At 41.1% G+C, this 22,520-nt stretch overlaps 1 protein-coding gene across 1 annotated transcript in view; it reads right to left on the bottom strand.

The window, feature by feature from the left end:
- Positions 1–2,628: 2,628 nt before the first annotated feature.
- tjp1a (tight junction protein 1a) overlaps positions 2,629–22,520 on the bottom strand; it is a 96,750-nt gene continuing 76,858 nt past the window's right edge. Inside the window, exons 14-32 of the mRNA XM_070909657.1 lie at positions 22,111–22,219; positions 21,786–22,005; positions 20,325–20,509; positions 19,869–19,964; positions 18,507–18,533; positions 16,496–16,578; positions 15,901–16,111; positions 14,786–14,886; positions 14,338–14,688; positions 13,166–13,417; positions 11,126–11,950; positions 10,877–10,959; positions 10,557–10,733; positions 10,246–10,352; positions 9,746–10,005; positions 9,249–9,394; positions 8,942–9,162; positions 7,888–8,031; positions 2,629–4,436 (exon numbers count right to left, since the gene is read on the bottom strand). Of these exons, the coding sequence (XP_070765758.1) occupies positions 4,342–4,436; positions 7,888–8,031; positions 8,942–9,162; positions 9,249–9,394; positions 9,746–10,005; positions 10,246–10,352; positions 10,557–10,733; positions 10,877–10,959; positions 11,126–11,950; positions 13,166–13,417; positions 14,338–14,688; positions 14,786–14,886; positions 15,901–16,111; positions 16,496–16,578; positions 18,507–18,533; positions 19,869–19,964; positions 20,325–20,509; positions 21,786–22,005; positions 22,111–22,219 (3,693 nt within the window). The 3' untranslated portion in view covers positions 2,629–4,341. The remainder of the gene's footprint in view (positions 4,437–7,887; positions 8,032–8,941; positions 9,163–9,248; positions 9,395–9,745; positions 10,006–10,245; positions 10,353–10,556; positions 10,734–10,876; positions 10,960–11,125; positions 11,951–13,165; positions 13,418–14,337; positions 14,689–14,785; positions 14,887–15,900; positions 16,112–16,495; positions 16,579–18,506; positions 18,534–19,868; positions 19,965–20,324; positions 20,510–21,785; positions 22,006–22,110; positions 22,220–22,520) is intronic.

A 22,520-nucleotide genomic window follows, 5' to 3' on the forward strand; every position in this document is an offset into this window, starting at 1 on the left:
ATCCAAAAACCTCATTTATGTTTTTTCACGGCGGTGAATTAGTCGAGCTCTCTACCTGAGAGCTGTGATCCTCTATATTCAGCCTGCGACTGTAATAAGTTGTAATAGTCGAATATTCCTTTTGCATGGATGCTAAATGAAACCAAAGTAAATAACATCCTCATCATATTACTGTCAGAGTCTCAACAGTATCAGGCTTCTACGCCGTGTGTCTTTTTCTTTAGGAGGTGAAAACTTGCATCATGCCGTCAAACACAAGCAGCGCTGTTTGTTGTTGTACTCACAGAGAAACCTGCCCAGAAGGGACAGGAGTGCCGGACTCTGGGTGATGTGGTGAGAGCCAGAGCCGCGAAGCTGACGGCCAGGATGAGACTCCCCAGGACCATCTGAGAGACTCCCAGAGCCAGCATGATCCTCGTCCGGGTCCGGTACTCCCTTAGCCGGGACAGGCTGCGGGACAGCGACGCCGGGCTCAAGGACCCCGGGCCGCCGATGCCGCTGCCGCCGCCGCGGGGCAGCGCGTTCACCGGCATTGTCACTGAAGGGTACGACGGACCGGATGAACGACTGATACAGCAGCGCCGATAAAGGACAATAACATCCACAAACAGCAGAGTCGCTGTGTTTCAGCCTGCAGCGCGCTGGTAAACGGATGTAGCTCGAGGTCAGTGTCCGATGTGGAGGATTTCCATCAATTAAGATGCTCAGCAGCTCCAAAGCTCCAATTAGAGACGCGCTGTGGCGGATGTGAGGAGAGAGGTGAGAGAAGAGCGGACTGGACGAGGCACCAGATGTTCACCAAAACACGCACACAAAGTAGGAAGATTTCCAAGTCGAAATGTACAAAATAAACCGCTGGAGTTGCGGCAAAGATCCCATTCCTCAAAAGTCAGAACGCATAAAAGGACCGAAGAGAAAAAACGCACCATCCTGCCGCCAGCCAGCCTTGCACCATTGTCATGCTGTCATGCTCGCCCCTGCAGCCTCTCCAACTCCTCACAGGCGAGAGATGAAGCCTGGATAAGACGCGTGGATAAAAGAATTTAAAAAAAGAAAAGAAAAGGTGAGCGTGCACTCCTTGAAGATTTAAACGTCTAAATGGTTGAGATCACGCTGGATTTGTTTTTTCGTTGTTTTTTTGCCGTCTGAATATCCGCAGCGTTTGTTCCGCGTGAGGCAGCAGCCGAGGTTTTTCACAGACGGCAGCAGATCCAACAGCCAGGACAGGAGATGCACACTGCGCACTGGAGATGTGCCACTCCGCGCGGCTACATGGCGGTCTGTTTTACTACGATAGTGAGGGAGGAGGAGGAGGAGGAGGAGGTGGGCTCTCCACTATCAGGCACAAAAAAAAACCCCTGCGCGTGACTTGTTACCACTGCTGGTGATGATGATGATGATGATGATGATGTAGCGTTGGATGAAAACGTGGTAGGATCGGATCATCAGATATTACAGAGAAATTAGGTTTATGTTTTAGGAAGGAGAGCACATGTTGGAGGTGTTTTGTGCCGCACGAGGAGGTCAGTCTGAGCCTTCTTACAGTTTCAGCACGTGAATCAGGATTCAATTCATCAATTCGGCACATCTGAAGTTTTAAGTTCAGGTGTGTTTTATAAAAGCTTTAATAAAACAAAGTGACTGTGGGTTAACCTCAGCTCCAGCCACAGCACCAGGACAGCATGTACTGCATTGTCATTGAACACTGGCTCTGTATCAGCTGCCCTGCATTATGTAGCCTCACAGGTAAGAAGTAGGACATGCGGCACACCTGGTGAGGATCTTTCCTGAAGACTCGCTGCACATTATGAAATAATTAGTGATCATTAGAATCACAGGTTTTGGACACGAGTTGTGAGCAGTTTAACTGAACAGTTTGGTTTAAAGGATATTTAAAGGATTGAAGAGGTGAAAGTAGGATCAGAAAAAACACGTAACAGATTTTCTAATTTCTTGAACTCCCAATTTATATTGCGATCTCTTGGACTGAGAATGAGTCCAAGAGATCTAACAGCAAAACTTAAAGGCGATGTGCATTAAAATGTCTGATTCTCTGACATGTTGCTCCTCTTTCCTCATCAAAATGCTGTTTTACCACACGAAGGTCGTCAGTATATGTAAAGACTAAAACTGAGGAAATAGAAATATTGAAGTATTGTATTGATTTCACTGTTGGGAACTGTATACTGACACATTAAAATCACAGCTGAAGGACTTTTGTATGTCTGACGTCGTTCAGTAGACTCAATCAGAGCTCGTGTGCGCCACCTAGCTGTGGAACCTGAGCCATGACACACAGCCAAGCACAGCAAAGAGGTTAAAGGACAAACTTAATCTGCAATCATTTCGACATTTTTCAAACAGAAATGCCGAAAGATCACTCTCAAGCTCCTAAAAGACGAGAACTTGTTGTATTTCTTTGTCTTGTGTGACAGTAAACTGAACATCTGTGAGTTCTGGACTGAAGTTCTGAATAAAATGTTGGATAAACTGATGATGAAAATCGTTCACTTCAGTCTAACAAACATGATGTATATAATATTGTGATCAGCAGAGGTGAAAAGAAAGAAAGCAAAGAAAACAAAATTCACATTGTAGAATAAAAACAACTTCCTCACAGACAAGCTCTTTACTTTAAAAATGATTTTATTTATTAATACAGTGGTATACTTAAAATTGTGTTGCAGAAAAGAAAAAAAAGTCAGCCACACGTGAAGAGCTAATATCCAATTAAAGCCGTGTTATTGTTATATCTAAAAATAAAATGGTACTGGTGTGCCATACATCATATATTGTCTATTAGTACAAAAATACATTTAAGGGCACACAATACAGCATCCAGTATCACAAATCAGTGAGGGGGACACTTTGAGAGCACACCCTTTTAAAAGAACATTTTAAATGTTTTTTTGTTTTTTTAGCCCAAACACATTCCTGATCCTTAAATAGCCATAAAAGACCTTTTTTGTGACCATAACTTGGTGTGAATATATTGGTAGAAAAGGTGTGATGTATTATTGTTGGGTTACAAGTTCCAAGGCTCGAGGGTATATCCAGAATACAAAGATAACCACGTTCACTTTCTTCCACTTTTTAAAACATGTTTTCTCTAAGTTTTATACAAAAAAGAAAAGACATACAAAAAGTTCATTTACAAACAAAAGAAACAAGGCAATATGCTAGCTTTATTTACAGCCACTTCTTTTCTGTTCTTTTTCTTTCTTTTTTTTTTAAGTAATGCATAGCAGATAAAAGAAGAGCATACCTTTGTTATCCTTTATCAACTGTTATTGTGTGCTAAACCCAAGTTCATTTTTATACAGTGGGTTCACAAAAAATGGCAAAACAAATGACATTATACCATAATTTATCATAACTTATTTCTTTTTTTTTTCCTTAATGAAAAGTGAATAATCTGCAGATAAGGCATCACTGCTTATTTGTGTGAGTGCAAGAGTGCACAGAGAGAAACAGATAGAAAGAGAAGAAGAAGAAGAAGATAAAGAGAGAAATAGATGTGAGGAAGGAACTGAGGAGGCTACTGGACCTGAGTAAAGAACATGCATAGATCTCCCTCAGGCTGGAAGGAGAGACGTGGTAAGAAATTAAGCTACAAGATATTACTGTGGGAAAAGGAAGAATGAACGTCTCTAAAAAGTGTGCTGCTTGGGTTCGTATCCAGCTCGTGTTTCGCCAACTCCTTCAACAGATACTTGCAAACTTCCCTCACGTCTGTCTCAAACCTTCATTAAAATTCCCTCAATGTGGGAAAAAAAAAACATGGAGACACACATTTGTATTGAGTCACCTGAACTGAAAAACAACAAGATGTTGACTGGTAGTTGAATTCATGAGTAAAATTTTTAGTAAATCTTCTCTATACTACTATATATACTGTACGCATATATAGCATAAATATACCGACACAGGTTTCTGAAGCATGTACGCTGCCTCAAAAACCACCCATCCATCTATATTCATGTAAAACTTACATTTAAACATTGCCGTATATATAGTGTCAATCCTCAGTGGCATGGGGCATGCATTATTGGTTTTCATTTCACATCAAAACTTCAAATTGGAAAAGAGTTCAAAGAACAGCTTGCAACGATCATCAGTGTCTCGCCTTCATCCATGGGTGCAGTAAACAGCACTGACTGGGTCTTCTTCATACTCCATTATGTAATGTGTTTGTATGTTTGGAGTGCATCTGTCAGTGTGTGTGTGTGTGTGTGTGTGTGTGTGTGAGTGAGAGAGAGAGTGTGTATGTGTTGTGTGTGCATCCTCTTCATTTTATCCCCCATGGTCACATTCAGTAACATCACACCTGCTCGTCCGTCCTTAAAAGTGGTCAATGAGCACAGAAACGCAGTTGGCTCCCACCAGGTAGTTGGGGTCCCCGGGGAGAGACTTGTTCTGCCAGCTTTTTGGGTCACCTGCAGACAGACAGATGGGGGGGGGGGAGTGAGCGATAACAGCGGATTTTTATGTAAAATAAGCATAAGCACTGTTCACTTGCAAACTCCTCCTCACACCACATAATCTATTGTAGAACTAATTCAGGAACCGCTCGTCTCATTTTAAAACAGCACTTGATTGCATCTATTGTCTGTGAGCCATGCTAAGTGATATCACATGGTTTTGTGGCCTATTTCCAAGAGACTAGTAAAGGCAATTTTATATTTTTATTGAATGTTCCCCCAGTCTCTTGTTGACTGCAAATTAAAATGCAGTCACTGTGAGGTCTGAGTGTAATTGCGATTATAAACATGCAGGTCTGTGCCAAGAGGAAAGTTCCAGTTATCAATCAGAGTAAGCAGAGCCGGCTCGGCAGAGGTCCATCGATACACGACAGACTATAATATATAAACCATATATGTGACAGTACAAATGTTGACATCAACTGTCAATCTGGGTGATATGAGAGAGATAAATGTGACAATAACCAGAAGACCACCTTCTGTTCAGGTACGCAAAATAAAAGGAAGAGGGGGGAGGCCACACACATAACTCAGATGTAATTCTTTATTTCAAGTGCTAAAGATCTGTGTTTGGTCGCTGCTAGGTTGATTGGTAAGCTTATATTATTAGGCTCTCATTACTACTTATTATTTCCTTCTTTCCGGGGCTTCTCAATTAACTGGGAACGGTTCAATCATCAGCTCCTCCTGTCCACGCCAAGTGTCCTTGGTCCAGACACTGAACCCAAATTGCTCCCAATGGAAGCTCATTGCCATCGGTGTGTGTGAGTGTGTAAAAACGCTATATAAAGACAGTCCAGCTCAGGTCCCAGGTGCATTAAATGCTCATCTAACAGCGTTGCTTGTTGACTTGATTGAGCTTGATTGAGTCGGACTGAGAGGGAGCCTGCACCTGTTTGCCAACTTGTCTTTTGCTGAGAATTGTCAAGTCAACTACCTCGAACCCTGTTTGCTTTTTGGATCAACAAGAACCTCCGACGATTATATCCTAAAGAAAGCAGCGTGCTGAAACGCAGACCTTTAGAACTTCAAATAATAAAAACGGCATCTGAGTTATGAGAGTGTGGCCTTCCCCTCCTTCCTTTGATGTATTCCTATTATAATTTCCCAGATATGTTCCGTGTTCAAATTCCTCGTTTTGTCCATCCAACAGTCCAAAACCCAAAGTTTATATGATATAAAACAGAGACAAGCAGCAAATCCTCACATCTCAGAAATCAGAGAGGGGATCATGTTTGGTCATTTTTGCTTGAAAAACGATTAATAAATTATTAAAATTGTTGCAGATACATTTTCTGTTTCAGCTCTTGTGTTTCTTCAAGGCAAAATAAACATGTTAAATGCAATTCCATCTTCAAGGCTGTTTGACAATATATTTTTAGCCGAAGGTTGTCTAACTGGAAATTATCTGGAGCTTTCAACCATAACGTGCTCAGTGAGTTTGCCCCGTCTGCTGGTGAAGGCCATGAGAAGTATCTGAAAGCCCCGGTAAATTATTTTTTGAATTCAAAACCTGACAGTGTGGATAAAACCTGCGTTGTTTATATGAGTTTACTGTACATCAGGTGACAGTCTTCTTCTTCTCTGCCCTTTTCTGGTGCATAGCTAAGTTTATTGGGTCGTTATTACAACCAGAGGATCAGTGAATAAGCATGAAACCTGATGTGTATCACGTGTTTGTGTGTATATATGTACACCCTTGTGTGTGTAATGGTCAAAAGCTCCACAGGGTACTTTTAAACGATAAATATCAGGTGGTCAAGCCCTAAAGAATGCCTATGAGGTGAGATATTGCATAATTTGATGTCAATGTCTACCATTTCAGTAGCTTCCTGTGATCCAAATCAAATTCTGTTCTACATTAACTGAAGTCAGTTTCAGAGCTAAACTGTATCACAGTAGATCTGATTTCAGCATACAAGTTATCTACAGAATAACACAGTTTACATAGAAGAGAGGCAACATGATGCAGTGAGCTGTATAGGAGGAAAAAGGAGAAGCAGGGAAGCAAAGTGAGAAGAAAACCACAGAGGGGACAGAGGAGGCCAGAGAGCGGCCTTGCTTTACAATAAGAGGATTACGACGCAGCCCGATAATCCTCCCACAATTCAGCAAGACAAGGGAGTGAGCTCACATCTCATTCAGCCCTCCAAGTCTCATCCTTAAAATGAGGCTAATTAACGGCTAATCCTGACCACTGCCAAAATTACCACTGTTTTTGAAGACGGTGTGAGAAGGGAAGTATTAAGAAAAGGGAAAGGAGGCCTTACTTACTTTTGTTCTTTTTTTTTTTTTTTTTACTTTCTTAGGAGGAGTTCAACTTCTATATGAGCCTCCGTTATTTCTCTAATGTAAGCTAGTTTGCTAGATTAAATGATGACCTACTTCAAGCAGTTTGTTTTAATTTCCATTAACATGATTTGTGTAGCATTCTCTCTCATTTCTGTCCTAATACATTACTGATCAATTTTAGCTTTGTGGTTTTACCTGGACTTTTATGGGAACGTCTTCATCAGGTAATTCACTAACGGATATTAGAGTTGAGTCATCTGGACTATCAGACCAAAAATGGCAAGTAAATGATTAAGTGTCTGAATAATCTCCTGCAGCCACTGACAGCTTCCCTATCTTTCCCAGATCCTATTTCACAACCAGATTTCTTTAGGTAAACAAACTGAGGCCAGTTTGAAAAACGAATTAACAAGAAAACTCATTTTCTTGCCACTTGAAAGCTACCTTTAACACTTAGGAAGATGGAAGCTAAATTTAGAGCTATTTTGTCATGTTAAGATGTCTTTGTAACTTTTCACTTTTCTGCAGGATAATAACGAGCATTATTGGTTATGACAGTGTCCCAATTTCTGAAAGATCTATAAAAGCTGTTCTTCAGGTCAGGATTTGGGTGGCTATGTGAGAAAAATCAGTCTGAGCAGAGCAGCATGCACTATAATTCTTCCTGATGAAATTAAATTGCTGTACAGCTAAGCGTCTGGTGCATGAATGTTAAATGAAAAAGAAGAAACTTGTTAAGGTGACTCAGTAGTGAAAACAAAGAGAGAAAAACTGCAATTTCAGCATGTAAAAACAATGAGGAGAGATTTTGATCTGAACACCAAATGAAGAAAACCAGTGATACAGTGAATGAGAGATTGAGGGTGTGAGTTAACTAGTATAATTGATGAAAATGAATCAAAACCATAATTATGATAAAAAGACAGATTTTCCCCCTAGATTGATTCTCAGACATGTTGAGAGTGACCAAAATATCTTGTTTTTTACTCAATTGATTTCTAATAAAGAGAACCAAAACTAGGAGTAAAAACTGATTCAACAGTGACCCACAACCCTCAAATTGTCACACAGCCAGCCCAAATGACCCCGGAAGAACAGAGAGAGCACAGCGTACCCGACGAGGAGTCGGAGGATTTTAGAGCAAAAGACCAACCATCAGGGGTCATAGACGCACAGTGAGGTAAGCGTAGCTCCACAGGCTTCAAAAACTTGAGGCCATGAGGTCCACACATCACCAGGGGGCTGAGCAGAGTCTCTCCTGAAAACACAAACACCGCATGTGGTTAGAAACTCAGTTCAGAAACATTAAAAGTAAACACACACAAGCAGGTCTCGAATGCACTGTTTCCCCTGCAGTGCTGCTGGGCTTGTGGTTTTGTATCAGTGGGAACATCATGGAACTGTTTTTTTTTGTGTTTTTTTTTACGGTATTCTAGTTCTAAATGTAAAACAAATATTTAACAAATAAGTAGTGGATTGCTACAGCAGACTGATTCTATTTTACCCCACTGACCAATACATTTTTTTTTGGCCACTTGGTGGCAACAGAAACAAGTTCTGAACACAACACCTTTGATATGTTGAACTTGTTACCATACAGTTGCTTTATACATTCAGCAGTTATGAAGCAACATTATAATTCATTTGCAGTTGTGTTTCTGTCTACCAGGTATGTAAGTCCAATATTCACTTTGGTCTCCTGAAGGAAATAACTGGCTCTTTTGCTGCTAAATTCTCCACTTTGTAAACCAGCTAGTTGCCAACTGTGTCTGTCTGCTGGTTTGGACTTAACAAAAGTCAGCTAAACAATGAGCTGAAGCTTGTTATAATGCTCCATAAAGCTTTGCTACAGAATTGGGTTATAATCCTCTGTAGGTTCATCACTTCCAGCGACCCCTTTCACAGTATCACATTGTTTTTATGTTGTCATTTGATACATTGTTATTAGAAAAAATATCAATTATAGACGCTTTAAGTAAATCTTCTGGTGATCACCTCTTCAATGGTCGATAGTCAATATGATTGTCAATCAGCACAATCTCCCCAAAAGACAACATGCACAATTAAACTTTAAACAAAAATGACAGACCATTTGAACTGGCTTCATAAAGCATCTAATAATGTAGATGTGAATAAAAAAACTCATCCCTCCATCTTTGAATAGTTACCTTTCTCCTTGTCGAGTGGTGGCAGGATGCTGTTGTCTCTGCAGACCTTGAAGTAGATCTCCTGCTCCACACCGTCAGGGATGGCACCCTGGGGGATAATTATGCTGACACCTGTCTCAATGGAGCTCAGGACGCCACCGTTAGAGTTGAAGATACCACGAGCTGTTGCGACCACTGTGTGGCCCTCATCTTCATCCTCATCATCATCCAGGGCACTGGGGCTGGGAGACAAGTACCTTTTACTGTCACACTCTCATACTCAACAGAATACCTGAGATTTAACCTCTAGTCAGACTGAGTTTGCTACCTCACAGGGATGGCCTTGGGCACAGCGATGTTGTTGTGCTGGTGTTTGGAGCGGTGGTCCATTGTGCGTGTGAAAGTGTCCAGGCCACTGTCATGGTCTGTGTTCTGGGGCTGTGGGGGAGGCTTCACTGGGCTGGAGCTGCGGCCCTGTTACAAACACAAGAGGGTAAAGTGTTTATACCATGGCCAATTCTCAATTCTGATTGGTTGGAAGGTGTGGCTTAACTTTCAATAACTGCAAAGTATAACCAGACACCTATGCTCAATCAATTATGAAATACATAAAAAAAATAATTGAACCTGAACTTATTATGAGAAATAATTTCTTTGTTTTAACAGCTTACTAAATTTAGCGATTTGCGTTTTTCAAAACTAGGTTACCTTGCTAACTTATGTTTATGGCTTGGTACCAAATCTGAGAGCTACAGTTACATTAATTGCATCATTAATTATGTAATCTATTTATTTGATTTTGAAGTCCACATGGAATTCACTTACCTTTGGAGCAATCTCAGTCTTGTCATTGGGCAGAAGGTTGTGGTTGAATTTAGGACTGTCGAACATGCGCGCAAAAGGCTTAGCAGACGTGGTGTAGGGCTTGGGCGTGTAGCGGTTGTAGCTGGATATTGGTGGAGCCCCGGTGCTAGTGACTGTTTTTGGAGGCTGTTCACTAGTGCCATTAACTGGAGACTTCTCAGGGAAACTCTTGTGAGGCAGGAAGTTGGTCTGGACAGTGTCTTCTCTGGCAGGAGGCTTGGCTGTAGAAGAGCAATGAGGGTCAGCCAGAGAGCTCTACAGTATGCGTAACAGTTGTAGGGAGCATGTTTTTACTTGAAATTATGTATATTTTGGCATACACAGCAGGCAGTGTCTCTTAGTAGAGTAAAGTAGAGTGTGATACTGTACACAGAGGCATCTACACAAGTGCGGTCTTGTATAAGATAAAAGTCTTGAATAAAACAATTTATTTTTTCCTTTGATAGAAAACTGTATTTTACCTTCTGGTGTGGGTTTGGGCAGTGTGGCTGGTGGCAGAGTAGGCGTCACCTGGGGAATTGGTTCATATTTTTTCTCCACTGGACTCGGTTTCTCCACTGACTCCGTCCTATATCACAAGACCAAAACCATCAAATCGAACACAGTAGAAACGACCAAGACATAAATATACAAACCATAAAGGATGTTAAACGTAGTTGGAAGGAAAGTTAGAAAAGACACATTAAAACCCTAAATCTATATAATCTCAGAGGAAAAAGCCAAAGACATTATATTCAGAGTGCTTGGGAATGTGGATGGGAGTGAGCATCACCTGGAGTAGTTGTGGGTTGGTTGTGCTTGCGGCTGGGGTTTGTTGGGACCGGCCTGGAGCTTGTCAAAATAAGACAGCTGTTTCCTGTAGTAGTCCTCGTCCTCGTCAGGGTCGTAATGGTTGGAGCGCACAATGTCATCAGCTACCTGGGACTGAGGCTTCTGAGGGCCTGGGACTCTGGGTTGGTGTGATAAAACAAGGCAGAGACGGTGAGAGCACAGCAGGAGAAGAATTTACAATGACACACGGCCAAAATGAAGGTGCTTGAGTAAACTGGTCAATGATGTGAAAATTAAAACACAGTAACAGCTTAGACTTACCTAAAGGTCTTCTCTTGGTCCAGGTTGCTCAGAGAATTTGCTTTAGGGATCACTCCACCTGCTTTCAAAGGTAAATCGGCTGCCTGTAGTAGCAAAAACAATGAACTTTATCAGTAGGATAAAAATTATGAATGTTCACTCCTAATGTGCTTATTTCTCAAGAAGTTGAAAAGCAAACGTACAAGTTAAGTACACTAGTAACTACTGTAACCACCTTATGTAATATATCTGCAAAGCCAAAGAGTTTACCTTGGTCCCAGATGTATCCCCTGTGTCTCTGGCTCTGTCCACGGATACAGAGCGTTTGTTCTCAAACATCTTGACCCTCGTCAGGACTGACTGTGGCCGCATGGCGGGGTCATCCTCCTGTTTCTCATTTCTGGCAGGGGCAGGCTTTGTAGGGTCCACAGGGGAAGGTGAGGGGGCCTCTGCTTTGGGAGGTGGTGTGGGGCTGGTTTCAGAGTTCACAGGAATGGGGTCATACTGCTGAGGTTTGTAGCTCTTTTGCTGCGGTGCTGGTCCCTGGTTATAGGCAGGCCGCTGGGCAGCGGGGTCTGGCGAGCGGGCAGCTGAGGGGTAAGTGCTCAGGTGAGGATCCTGGTCGTAGTGCAGGTCAGGCCCTGGAGCAGGAGGTGTGGGATCATCATAGCGGACAGGGCCTGGACCTGTTGGTTTGCCGTAGCGAGGCCGTCCGTCGAATCCCTGCTGAGGTGGGGGCTCGTCGTAGCGGAGAGGAGGGGTGTACTGGGAGTCAGGGCCATCACCGTATGGCAAACGGGGATCGTAGCCCTGGGAGTTGGCAGTAGAGAGCGGTTGGTTGTAGGGGTTCCACTGTTGCTGGTCGTAGTGAGGCACACTGTTCTCGTAGGGCGGGTTAGAGTCATAATTACGGTACTTTGGTTCTGGGTAACCACCTCCGCTGCTGCTGACATCATACCGACTGGGTGGGTGGTCGTAATCTCTGTATGGCTGATCAGGGTGATATCCCTGCTGTGTGTTGTAAGTCACAGGTTTCATGCTGTGACTGATTCTCCCTGTGTTGTTGTCTGTGCAGTATGGATCCTTCTGAAACATCTACCGAACAAATAGACAACAAAGAGGAAGGTTAACAACTGCAGAGGATCCACCAACATATTGCTCAGATGTAAAATATGTGATATGAAAAACTGGACATACAAAAACCAGTTAAAGCATGAGAAAAGGAGAATATTAAAAACAAGTCCGTGAAATTAATTGCAGAAGAGGAAACGAGAAGGGAAAGACCTGAAATAGAGAAACTGAGAGGGAGGGGTTACTGGTCAGATAATATTTTAGATTAAACAGAAATCGCAGAACAGCCAAATACTCATTGCAGCTTAAAAACATCACAATGTAACCGCAAATTAAACACTGAAATTAAATTAACAAAGAATAACAAAGTTGTTAAAAAATGCAACAAAACAATGGGATGCATTTTTCTTGTCTAAACTGACAAAATGTGAAAATAGTACATAGAAATGTAATGTAAATTACTTGCAGAAGGCCTATCAATAATTTGTTGGGTTTTTTTCACATATTATGTGTGCACTGCTGCATTTACAAGGGAAAATGTCACCCACTGTCTTGGTGCAATTATAAAGGGAACTTAAACATCCACAATAATCTTTAACATTACAAGCACATAACAATTTTTACAAAAAAACATATTTAAAATCCTTATATTTGAGAAGTAACCATTAATTATCCATCCAAATCTTAAGAACATGTCTGTTCAGGTGGTCTTTGCTACTCTGCCATGGCTACATTTCAAACAGAGATAAAATGGTTGGAAAATTAGTGGCTACTTTTACAAGGAAACGATCCATTCAATCTGCACCGATAAATATAGCACAAACAGATCTACTTCTAGAAGTTAACGGAGAATGAGGCAAACGTATTGCAGCCATGCAAAGAGGATAAGCAACAGTGAGAGCCGCAGGATTTCCACTGCTCCTCTACAAGTAGGCATATCAGCGCAGCCATCACCTCCAAAGCCCACTGTTGTTTACCAGCGTTTGCTCGCACTCTGGCACGTGCACACACATATACACTCTCGCACGCACAATAACGCGCACATACACATATCTCTGTCTCTTCTGGGCAGCACTGTGGTCAGCAGACATGCAGGGCGGAAGGAGAGAGAGAGAGAGAGAAGCGTGGCAGCAGCAGGAGGTAGGTAGGTAGACAGGCAGCAGCACAGGAGGTCAGCCAGGTCAGACCGAGCTGAGCTGGGTCGGATCACGGAGCGTCCGGTGACGGTCAGATGGATACCTTTGGTTCTGAACTGGCAGGTCCAGACTGTAGAGGTTCTGGTGTGATGCTCTGTGGGGCTAGCTCAGGGGTGGGCCTCCTAAGTGAGCCAGCCTCTGGGTTGGGGCTTGGCTGGCTGTGGGGAGCTGCAGGAGCCTCGTCAGGGCTCAGACCCCCTACAGTTTTTACAGTAACGTCGACAGCAGGGGGCACTGTCTCAGCCAGGGGCTCAGGCTGCTGGGGGACGCTAGGGACGGCAGCGGCCTCTGCTTTCTGTGAAGTGGTTCAGAAATGTTTAATAACACGCGCTGACACACTATGGTGCAGTACCAACAAGTGCTACTACCTTCACAGCCCCTCTACAACGGTCTGCTCCTCACTTGTGCCTAGAGCTTACACGGATTCAAACAGCCAATCACCCACCTCCACATTTAACAATAGCTGTAGATCAACCAATGGCATGTGAGAGTTAGGAATTAGCAGCAGGACAAGTTTTCATTTTTAGAGTATACTAATTTGATTTTAATTCTACGGTTACAATACAGTAGTTTCTGTTTTTCCCCTTTTATGTTCATTAACACATCATCAGACGACAAACGTTAAGATTTGGGTATCACATTGGCCAATTGGGTTTTGATTAATACATTTCACACGGTACACTGGATTAACACTGGCATTTCCAACATGCACATAATACTTTCTTGTGTCGTATCGTCAGAGTCCAAATCACAGGTAAAACAAAGGTAGGAAGTGCACATAGGTGAGTACTGGTACAGACACTTAGACAAACATAAGTTTCTTTTCCCAGTGACATCAGCAACAGTCACACCAATAAGACAGCTTGTGGTAATACAGAGTACAAGAGTAACAGTAAAACTTCAAGTTCTTCTCCTTTTCAAAAATAAAAAACACACGCTCACAAACAATCAACAAACACATATAGGCAAATAGATAAAATAAATAATATAATAAATATAGATATATATATGTTATATATAATATTTATATATTGCGATAAATACCTGACCACAAAAGGTTTCACTTTCCCACTGATATTGGTTTGGTAACAGTAGATAGACAGAATAACTGTAAAAATAAAAAAAGAGCCTTCAATAGCGCTTCCAGAAAACCCTTCTAACGCACACCACGTCCTCCAGACAACAGGGAAGACGTGCAGCTCTCAGAAACGCTACCTGCTGCGGCACTGGTGCCTTGAATCCAGCCGGGTCGATGCGGTTCAGGGGGTCCGGCTGCACTGTGTGCTGGTAGCCAGCGTAGCCAGGGGGCTCCTGGATGACCGGAGGGTCCTCACGGACAGGCTCAGAGGAGCGGGTGATGGCAGGCTCCGTGGGTGGACCCACATCGTCATTCAGTGTTTCGTCCAGCTCCTGGTCGGTGTAGGCTCCCCCCTCTGTGTCCGTGTCCTCATAGTCGGAGGTGTGGCGGCTGTCGGTGCTGTACATTGAATACTCACTGCCTGGTGCCGACAGGTAGGACAGGCGGTCGTCGTGGATGTCCAGGTCATCCTCAGCTGCCCCGTCAGCCTGGGAAAGAGAGGGAGTGAGAAAAGATTCCTTCCAGTCTACATGGTTGTTTGTGTGTGTGTGTGTGTGTGTGTGTGTGTGTGTGTGTGTGTCTTACCTTGCCCTCTGAGACCCACACCAGCTGGTTCTGCTGCTGCTGGATTGTCTCTTTCAGCGCTCCAAACCAACCATCATTCATGTTGTTCAAGTTAATGGTTGCTGAATTCACAGAGAGGGAAGGGCAGAAAAGAATAAAAAACATCTCTCCAATCAAACAATTATTCAATTAGCAATTAAGTACAAACCTAACATCATAATCAAAAGTTCCTTTTAGACATGCACTCCAACCCATAAATGCTCTGCCACTTTTACATGATTGGCATCATGTGTATGAAAGGACTCCCGAGTAATTTTTAAGTTGCTCTGGCAATTTTCCCACTTGGTACCCAGTTAACATCTTCTATGCTGCACAACTGCGAATTAAAGCAGTCACACAGCAGTTAAGGCACATAGACTGCCATGTTGTTAAGTATCTTGTTTTTGAATAAAATGTGCAAATCAATCACAGCAGACTAAGAAGAGATACTTTAAATGCAAAATTAGGGAACTGTTCCCGAGAATGAGATCACTAGGCAGCTTAGAAGCATTAAAACAATCTCTTGTCTTAACTAGTAACTTCTAGCTCAAGTAATTCTGGCATTGCCTAGTCCCATGTGCCAGATTCCAAATATGCAAGTATTCCAGCTTTATCCGTTTCACAGTTTTATAGTCACAGAACATCATTATGAGGCTTGATTTTGAGAATCATTTCCAAATGAAATCCAGTGTATAAAAGGCATAGAGGTACAGAGGCAGCTCACCGTGTAATAATTGTTTGGACAGAAGATTATGTGAAGCATTTATGTGTGTGCTGCAAAGACTGAATGTGAGCCGAGAGGAATGCTGTCTAGGACCTTTCTAATATCTTTATCAGCAACAGATGCTCCTAAAACATGCTCATACCACATCCCTTGACAGGAAGATTGCATGCTGAGGGGGCCTGAGGGGTGCTCTTGTGTGACGGTCAGTGCTGAACCAGCTTTTGTAAGAAGTCTGACAGAACAGGGCCAGGCACAACAAGTGCAGTGCAACCACAGCCTCCAACACTGCGGCACTCAATTGTCAACCGCCTTTGAAATGTGTCTTTGCCCTCTGTAAAATCTCTACCATATCTATCCCTCCCACTGGACTCACTGGTAAAGAGGTGATGGTTGCTCTTCCTTAATTTGAGGGCTCGGTCATAGAGCTTCCTGGCGCTCTTCCTGGACTCAGGGCAGAGGCGGGTCCTCATGTTCTTGACGCCCTGCTTGGTGTCTGGGTTGAGAAACACCACAATTGGATACCACTGAGCGTAGTTTAGACGGTCCACTGCATTAGGGGTGATGTCCAGCACTGCATGCTTGTCCTTTATACACAGAAAATAAACACAAACCTGTTGAAATGGCTGAAATGTGTTTATTTCCATATAATGAGCATTTCCCCTGTAGACATTTAAATTAAGGACTAATAAAGACACCATAATGATTTTTTTCCACATAGTGTGTGCAGCAGATTTTGAACCCTTGTGAGCTCATCAGTCTGGATTACACACATAGTAAAATCCAACACTTTGCTGAGGTTCGGGCATCTAATAACATTACAGCGCAGTACGCCAGAGGGCAGCAGTGAGCTGTACAAATCATTGTGGCTTGCTGCCATCTTTTCATACCATAACAATTCTGTCAAAAGATGTTTATATCTCTACCTTTTGCCTGTATATAAATGTGTGTGCATATCTAGCTTCTCTCACCCGGTCAATTATTTGTTTAATGGTGTGCAGGCGAATGATGCCAGAGCTTTTCTGGTCAGTTCCTGCATCCCTGGGTTCACTCTCTATGGAAGACAAATGGACAGAGTTACTGTATCACATCAACAAAAGAGACAAACAACAATAAACACAGGCAGTGCCCCAATTAGACATCCTTGTAGCGTGCAGTTGTCGACTCCCATAAATAGAGCTGTTAAATAGAATAATAATCTCTGTACAGGAGAGGACAAGTGTACGTTTATGAAAAGAGCTAGATAGTAAAGACAAAATGAGAACAGCAGCCAATTCATGCAAGAGTCATTAGGTATTTTGAGTAGATTTATGGAAATAAAATTCCGTGTATAATAAATGTGTGCGTGCAGCATGTATAAATTATGGTGCAGGAAATGTGTTATGTGCGAAACATTGACATGGAATATGCACATACAAGAGCATGAGGGTCATTTGGGATTAATGAGAATAGAGTGTCATTGTAAGCCTCAGGGATTTAAGCAAGGATGTGTAGAGGGGTTTATGATTCACATAAAGATAAGCAATGGTTTCCTGCCTAGACACAGGAGGTTCAAATAAGGGCAGTCATCTCACCAGGATGTTTAGTATAGTAATGAATTTAACACATAATAGGGAAAGGCTTAATTTCTAACAATCTAACAGGATCTATTAACTGCAAACACTGCTCTAAACTACCCAAAAACATTTTTAGCAGATAAATATAGCCATGCAACAAGTCAAGATTCAAGCTTATGCAGCAATGTGGGATTCAGCACTGTCCCTGTCAATATAAAATTGTTATTGTTAATATAAAAGTGATAAGGACATCAATCCATTGACTCTTTGGGGTTTTATACTTCCATCACTGCATTATGGAAAGTTAAGACAGACACACACACACCGCTGTCAGCTTTGTATAATTTACAATCAATTTATGCTTTTGTACAGTACTGTTAAGTTGTAGTCTGAAATGTAAACCATTAAATTACTCATTTTGATCAAATTTCATACTGATACACTGAAACACCTGATATCCAAATATTTGCTGTATTCCTGCATGGATAATGTGTCTGAATGACCACAGTGTAGTGAGATTTACTTTAGGATATAAACACATTAATAGATGGTTAATTTTTCAGATGATTACTGCGATGGTTGACTAACAATTAGTACAAAAAGCAATAATGGTGTCAACTTTGTGAACCCCAAATGAACTCAACATTCCCAGTCTATTCTGCATTACTGATTATTTCCTTATGATTTTGTTGAAAAGCAACAGTTTTCTCTGTTTTCATGGCGTTTTAACTGCATAGCTCCACGTGCTACCTTGCTGTTGTCTTTCTACGCGATGCAACCTGCCATTAAGAGGGGAATACCACTGAATTTAACTATGATTTAGGATACTGTACATTAATCAGCATATGCAACATGCAATATCACAGTGACGCACAGTTCCTTGGAGACTTGGGAAAGAAAAATACATTCAACATTATAAATTTGTATCAAATTTAAATCACAGACAATGTTCATCAATGTAGACATTTTCCTAAATGGGTTTAGATGTGGAGAATGTGATCCATACTAATGCAACAGAGCTTTTTAAAATTCTAAATAGACATATTTTCACTGATAACAATGTTATTTTGTTTGCCAATTTCAATTAGTAAGCAAATTACAATATCAACAATAGATTTTCTTTCCAAAAAAGAGGAGAAAAAAAGTCTGCAATTCATCATCAACTGAGAATTAAGCGTGTGTAAGTATGATATTGCATTTCTTCCGCGATTCATTTTACCAGACTGTGTATCATGCTAATATAAACTAAAACGATTGTTATTGCCAATTGTTATGACAAATGTGAATTCCTAAATCAAGTGCTATTCCCCTTTACGCATTGTTTGAACATCTATAGGTCAACTAGCCACAAACACCAGCTTATACATTATCTGCCATTCACTGAATCAAATAAAACAAATAAAAGTTGATGCACTATGTGACATACTTTCTCCTCCTTGTTGTTGCTGTGTTTCTGAAAAGAAAATACAGTTACACAAACATCACTAGAGTTACGCAAATAAACATCAAGGAATGGAAACACTTTTTATGTGGCTGTGTACTGAATATGTGTGTGGTTGCTCAGGAATGTGTGTTTGTGCACTTAAAGTAATTGAAATTCAATACTGAGTGTTGAAATAAAAACCACACATTAAAAGAAGCTAGCAATTTCACAAAGTAAGAGGCAGTGGATGAGGACTGAAATAAAAAGGAGTGTGCAGCTCTGCTGAAAGGAAGAGAGAAGCTACAAACAAACAGATGAAATAACAGACATAACTTGACCAACTGACTAACTAAAATAAATTGGAAATATCTAGTAGTTGTCAAAGTATTCTGGAGTTAAACAGAATGAAATCTATTAAAAAAGAAAAACAATGGGAACATTTTTTTTTTTTTGAAGGAATTTGCTTAGCATCCAGTGGATAATGACTACTTGCTGGACTTTAAATTAAAGATTTAAACAGCAATTATCCATTTCAACAGAAAAAGACTAACTACCAAAATATAATGTAACCTTGCGAAGGTTATAACTACATGGAAACAGCAGGGTTGTAGTATTTAGACATTTATAATCCTTCACTTTATACTTATTTTGTCATCCTCTCAATCTGATCATGAGACTTTTCTGCCAAGTAAAGAATGAAGTGGGTGTGTTTTTATACACTTTTGATGAATAAAATCAAAGACTAAATCAAGTTAAAATGTTTGATCAGGTTTTCAGACTCAACAAGTTGTTTGTTTGTCAATGCATTGTTGCGCCAATCCTTAAAGCAGAGCAGAGAGTTTAAAAGAAAAAAGAGTCACAGAAAGTAGTGATGTCTGAAGGATGAAGTCTGTTTTCACTGGAAACAAGTCCAGAGAGTTACTATTAAAAACCACTAACAAGAGAAGTCCAAGAATTTGTTCTGAGATTAAAAACCTAAAAAAGATGAAGTGCTATCTTTCTGTGCTTACCAATCAAATGTAGACATGCTAAAATATCTATAAAAGCTCCCTGAAGCAACAACTTTACACATCCTGACCTCTCTTTACATTACAGTGGTTCCAGACTCAATGAGGTTGTTCTCAGATGTGTACAGCCACATCTGGATATGAAAAATGTAGGATACATAATAGAGGAACTGACCCAACAGTGAGTTCAACATCTTTTAGATACCGACGACCACTACTGTGAATATTTGATGGATGCTGAGAAGTTAAACTCAGCTTTAGCGATGTGTGATGTGTAAATTAAGAGTCTGGTCTCCTATAAATGTAAGACACACTACAGGAAACATGAGCAGAGAGAGATGAGTACGTTATTACTTACTTGCTAGTTCAAAAATGTCTGGCTCCTCCCTGGCCAGTTTCTCTCTGCCCACGTCTGCTATCGGCCCAAAGATAACCACAGGCCTCAGGAACCCAGCTGTACAAGATCAAGACGATGTCATGGAGATTACCAAAGGTTAGCAAACACAATGCTAAACCAGATCATACATTTCTTATCACATTATAATAAATTACAACCAGTAATTGTTAAAAGGAAGTGCACAATACAAATGCAGTTTTATAAAACAGCATAACCAATTAGATAACATCTAACTATCTATTCTGTACTTTTGTCTGTAATGATGTGATTTGAAGGTTTACATAACACACTGTATAAACTGTGTGAATGTACAAATGAATAACTTTTTAGTTAGCTAGAACTCACTAGTGCCGTGAAGGACCTTGTGTTTCTTGTGTACTACCATCGCCTATGTACTCATCACCTATGTACTCTTACCTTCCCTCAGCACCACCCTCTCATAGGCAGGGAACTTGGTTTGAACTGGCTGCGCTGACAGGTCCTCCCTGCTCTTCCGCAAATTCCTCTTGGAGCTTCGCAATCCTCTGAATCTCCAGAAGTCTGCTCTGTCGCCCCCTGGTGTTTTGGGGAGGGTGTACTGCACACTGGATAGCTGCTCAGCTCTGGACAGAGAAGAGTAGGAGTAAGGTCAGCTGTCAGGACTTTTGTCAAAACTGCCAAAAAGGCCACTTTTAGATAGTTCAGGTATTTACATTCAGCTTGCTACTGAAAAGCTATGGTCATAGAGTGGTACTGTAACTCCATGCTGACGCTGCCTCAGGAACTTTACATGGCTTAAAAGACATTTTATATTAAGGCTAATTGAAAAGTTGTCTTGAGGGCTCGTATAATATAATATGAAACATATAGCTCAACGTTCACATTATGAAGAGCCTAAATAACACATAACTGACTTTTCAGTGAGCTTAAGGCTTACCTCTTGTTAGCAAAGACAGAGTCATTTTGATATCCGCAAATGCATTACTATTGGCAGCAGTTACTTTCCCAAGATGACATACACTTTCAATGATGCTCCAATATACATACAGTATACTGTACAACAGAAACTAATACGACTTTGCAGTGAATTGATAAGCCTTATCTATAAAACTGACACACTTTCCAATTTATGATGAAGGCCATCTTTTGCAGTCTGTTTCCTAAAGTTTATGTAATTAGATCACTGCAGATGGGTCAACACATTTTTATACATAGAAAATGACAGGAAACAGGACAAACAGTGGAGGGGTGAATAAGGCAGTGGGCCTACGTGAGGGAAGAACTCAGTCCTAGTGGTTTTGAATAACAATGGTTTTCCTTTGATGTATGTTTTTTCAAAAATATTATTGATTCTGATTTTATGGTTTTATGTTTTGAAAGAATATCCAGGGAGGCAGAGACCTGAGATATATTTCACAATGCTTAATGCATGTGATAAATGCATGCAGTGTGTGGAAAGCAGGACAGTGAGGAATCTCTGAGTAAACACTGCCACAAGCTGTTGAAGGCTGTAGAGACAGGCCTAGATAAAACGATGCTGTTGGCTACACACAGGCCTCACAAAGTCCTCAAACAATAGATCCTTATAAAACCCTTTACCTGACACACGGGATGTATGCCTTACTTTAAAACCACTTCCAGTTCATAACAGACTATAACACAGAACTAAAGCTTTTTCTTAAACAGAAACTCAAATATTAAGGAATAAAAATCATGATAAATGTGTCAAATACAGTAGATTAAATGGAGTAAATGAAAATAATCTGCTTTCTAATCCTTACTCGTTACTCCCAGATCAATCACAATGCTTCTATTCCTTTGCCTCCACCCTTGCCCATTCATAAAGTGCCAGAACAAGCTGTGCAGGTATTAAAAGGTGTGACCTGAAACTTCTTTTACCTGTTCTTGTTGGGAATGATGCCCCTTTCCACTTCCTGATGATTCTTGCCAATACGGATAGCGAGCCAGGAGCCTAATTTACCGTTGTAGAGCGTGTCTACTACACGAAACACCTCGCCCTTGTTAAAGCTGAGCCCATACGGTGACTCTTTTTCATATTCAAAATGTGTCCGAATGTAGAAGGAGTCACCCACGTCCGATTCCACTATCCTCCGATATACTAAAGAAAAAACAGAGATGAGTACAGCAACCTTTTAAATGTGCTGATTTTGATGCTTGATGTGTTTACATTGACAACACAGTACTTTATTCTGCCATCACTCACCATCCTTCTTCTTCTGAGCCAGAATAGTAACTTCTTCTCCTCTTGGGAGATCCAGCAGAAATAGCACAGCCTCCTCCCGGATGATGTTAGCAAAGTCCACATTGTTCACCTACAGATGCAGAGGAGAAGACGTAGAAGAAATAAACTTACAGTCCAATTGAAGGACTTGTGGACTATCATACAAAACAATTATAAACTATTAATCTCATGTTATTGTAGGCAAACTTGATCCTGGTCATTTTTTAAATCATCAATGTTAAAAAAAAACAAAAAAAACAAAAACAAACAAACAGGTAGTGGATTAAAGCTTTCTCTCCTCCATTTTTCAACTTTCAACAACTTCCTTTATTCCCTCATTTGATTTCTAACAGAATAAGAAAAGAAAAACTTGCTCCTCAACAGAAGCAGGG

This window comes from Enoplosus armatus, chromosome 1 (genome assembly GCF_043641665.1).
Source record: "Enoplosus armatus isolate fEnoArm2 chromosome 1, fEnoArm2.hap1, whole genome shotgun sequence".
NCBI classification, from domain to species: Eukaryota; Metazoa; Chordata; class Actinopteri; order Centrarchiformes; family Enoplosidae; genus Enoplosus; species Enoplosus armatus.